Consider the following 2,376-nt stretch of genomic DNA (forward strand, 5'->3'; position numbering starts at 1 on the left):
AATGCATTACTTTTAAAAGTAACTTTCCCCAACACTGCTCATAACACAGTAAAGGCATACAAATTCGAGGATCCCAAAACAACACACACCTGACACAACCGTGTTTCCACAACTCTGTCACACTCTCTGCCGCCCTCGTGTGGTTAAATGAGTGTATTACAGAAGTAAACAGTCTCTGGATTGTGTGTGAGATGGCTACATTGGTCAAAAAAGAAAATGGAGACAGAAAGACTGGAGAAGGGAGAATTCGGTGAGCCATTTTACTCGGGTCAGTACCATGAAACTGGACTCTGCTAGTCAACAAGCTCCCATAGAGTGCTGCAGTGATGTATTATTGTAGTCCAACCCATAAGTTAGCATCACGCTGGTTCCCTCCAAAAAAAACCCCAATAGGATTTCTCCATTGGCTTTTGGATTACTGCAGAAAATAAGCTCTGACCAAACAAAAGTTTATGATTCTTACATGTTTTGTTCATCACGATAATCCTCACAAATAAAATAAATCTTTTATGAAGGCCAAATACAAAACACTAGAAAATAAAAAGCTCAACGTAGGCTATAAACAAACTACACCACCAGTAAGCTTATGACAGCTCTTTCAAAACATTTATTTCAAAACAGTTGGCAAGAGAGCGATATATATCCTTATACTTCTTGGAAACTACACCTCTGAAGTCCCATTTAGCCATTTGTTAGCAACAGACGTTTTCAAGACAAGGGAGTATTATTGATGTATTTTATGTCGTTGAATAAAATGTGAAAATATCTTGAGCTTGTGTTAAACACAGACCAATTAACCCAAAAACCCATAAAAAAATCAGGATGATGAAACCGGATGTGCTAAAAGGCGTTTCCTGGTTTTGGCTTACAAAAATACGTCATCCCTGCAGCACTCTATTCACAAGATTCATGACTTCATTAGCATCTGGTGCTAAGGGTAATGTCATGAAAGACTTTGCAAACAGGACAAGAGAACCGGCTTTCAGAGCTTCACATTATGTGGATTCTTGAATCTCTTCATGTTCGATGTACCTCCTACAGTCAGATGGAGTAATTTCCTCACGCTCCAGTCACTCTTATAGGCAGTCAGGAGATGTCAAACCCTTTATTATGGTTTTCATGTTGAACAAACCCATGTTCCATTGACAGGAAGCCTCTGAGGAAGCGTCAGTCCTCACGCCAAGCAGCCTAGATGTGGACTAGGATGCAACAACTGATAGGTCGTTACAATGGTCCACATCTCCCACACATAGCAGCTGCAGTATGCACACTCGTGCCCTAGCAGAAGTCAGAGACGTAGTCAAAGTCCCTGAAGTAGTCCTGGTCTTTGCGCGAAAGGGTCCGGCGCTCACGAGGAGGCGTCAACGTTTGTGCTTCATTCGTAAACTCGGCGTCAAAGTTACTGACGTCTTCTTTTCCCTTCACTGCAGGAACGAAAGGAGGAGGAACTCGCCGCTGCAGAAGCGCCTCCCAGTCCATATTCTATAGAGTGAGAGAAGACGAGTCAGCCACGTCATCACTAGGATTGACACTTTGGCATTATTATATGGAGCCCCTATAGGGACATGGCGATGGAACAAAATATGAAATTACAAAAATATTGCATTTCCCCAAGAACCTTTTCACAAAAGTACTGCGTTCCCCCAAGCAACTTTACATACTCTCACAAAAGTATTGCGCTCCCCCAAGACACTTTGCATTCTCTCGCGAAACATCTGCATAATTCTGCATAGGTATTGGGTACAGCTGAGAAACCCTGTATTATTTCTATATTTCCTAGAGTTTTACAAGCCAGCGCAAATGTTTTGCAAGTAAAAGCAACGTTTCTTGGGGGAATGCAAACATTTAGCAAAAGATCGCAGAAACACTGAAATATACTCTTTCCTCCCATCTCATTTTTGTAACAATTGGGACAAAGTCTTCATACTCTAAAGAAGGGTTGTTTCTTGATGTCCTCTGCGTCTCTTTCACTGGAGCCCAGTCGTCTCTCAGGATTACGCCTCAGCAGCTACCGATGGGAAAACAAGGAAAGTTAACAAACCTGGCCAATCAGAGAACAGCTTTGGGGGAAAAAATACAGTCTTACCCGTCTCATGATGCCAATGGCCTCGGTGGAGAGGAATCTTGGGTAACGTTCTTCATCATTCACAATGCTGTTGAACACCTCCTCCTCATCATCACCTGGGAATGGCGACTGGACACGCACAGATTATGTATCAGAAATGTTTATCAGAAAACAAGACTTCTTATCTTACTATTTTACATCTCCAGTAAAAGTATGTTGATTTAAGACATTTTTGATATTTATACTGAAAACCACACAAAATTACTGAATCACATTTTGAGGTGAACTTCAGCAGATTTTGTTAGATTTAT

At 41.5% G+C, this 2,376-nt stretch overlaps 1 protein-coding gene across 1 annotated transcript in view; it reads right to left on the reverse strand.

Annotated features, from left to right (window-relative positions):
- Positions 1-443: 443 nt before the first annotated feature.
- Positions 444-2,376, reverse strand: part of LOC107575001 (serine/threonine-protein kinase N2-like) — a 14,828-nt gene continuing 12,895 nt past the window's right edge. The window contains exons 8-10 of the mRNA XM_016261417.1: positions 2,087-2,194; positions 1,928-2,008; positions 444-1,482 (exon numbers count right to left, since the gene is read on the reverse strand). Of these exons, the coding sequence (XP_016116903.1) occupies positions 1,279-1,482; positions 1,928-2,008; positions 2,087-2,194 (393 nt within the window). The 3' untranslated portion in view covers positions 444-1,278. The remainder of the gene's footprint in view (positions 1,483-1,927; positions 2,009-2,086; positions 2,195-2,376) is intronic.

The sequence above is a fragment of the Sinocyclocheilus grahami genome, unplaced genomic scaffold (assembly GCF_001515645.1).
Source record: "Sinocyclocheilus grahami isolate Dianchi unplaced genomic scaffold, SAMN03320097.WGS_v1.1 scaffold2431.1, whole genome shotgun sequence".
Classification (NCBI taxonomy): Eukaryota; Metazoa; Chordata; class Actinopteri; order Cypriniformes; family Cyprinidae; genus Sinocyclocheilus; species Sinocyclocheilus grahami.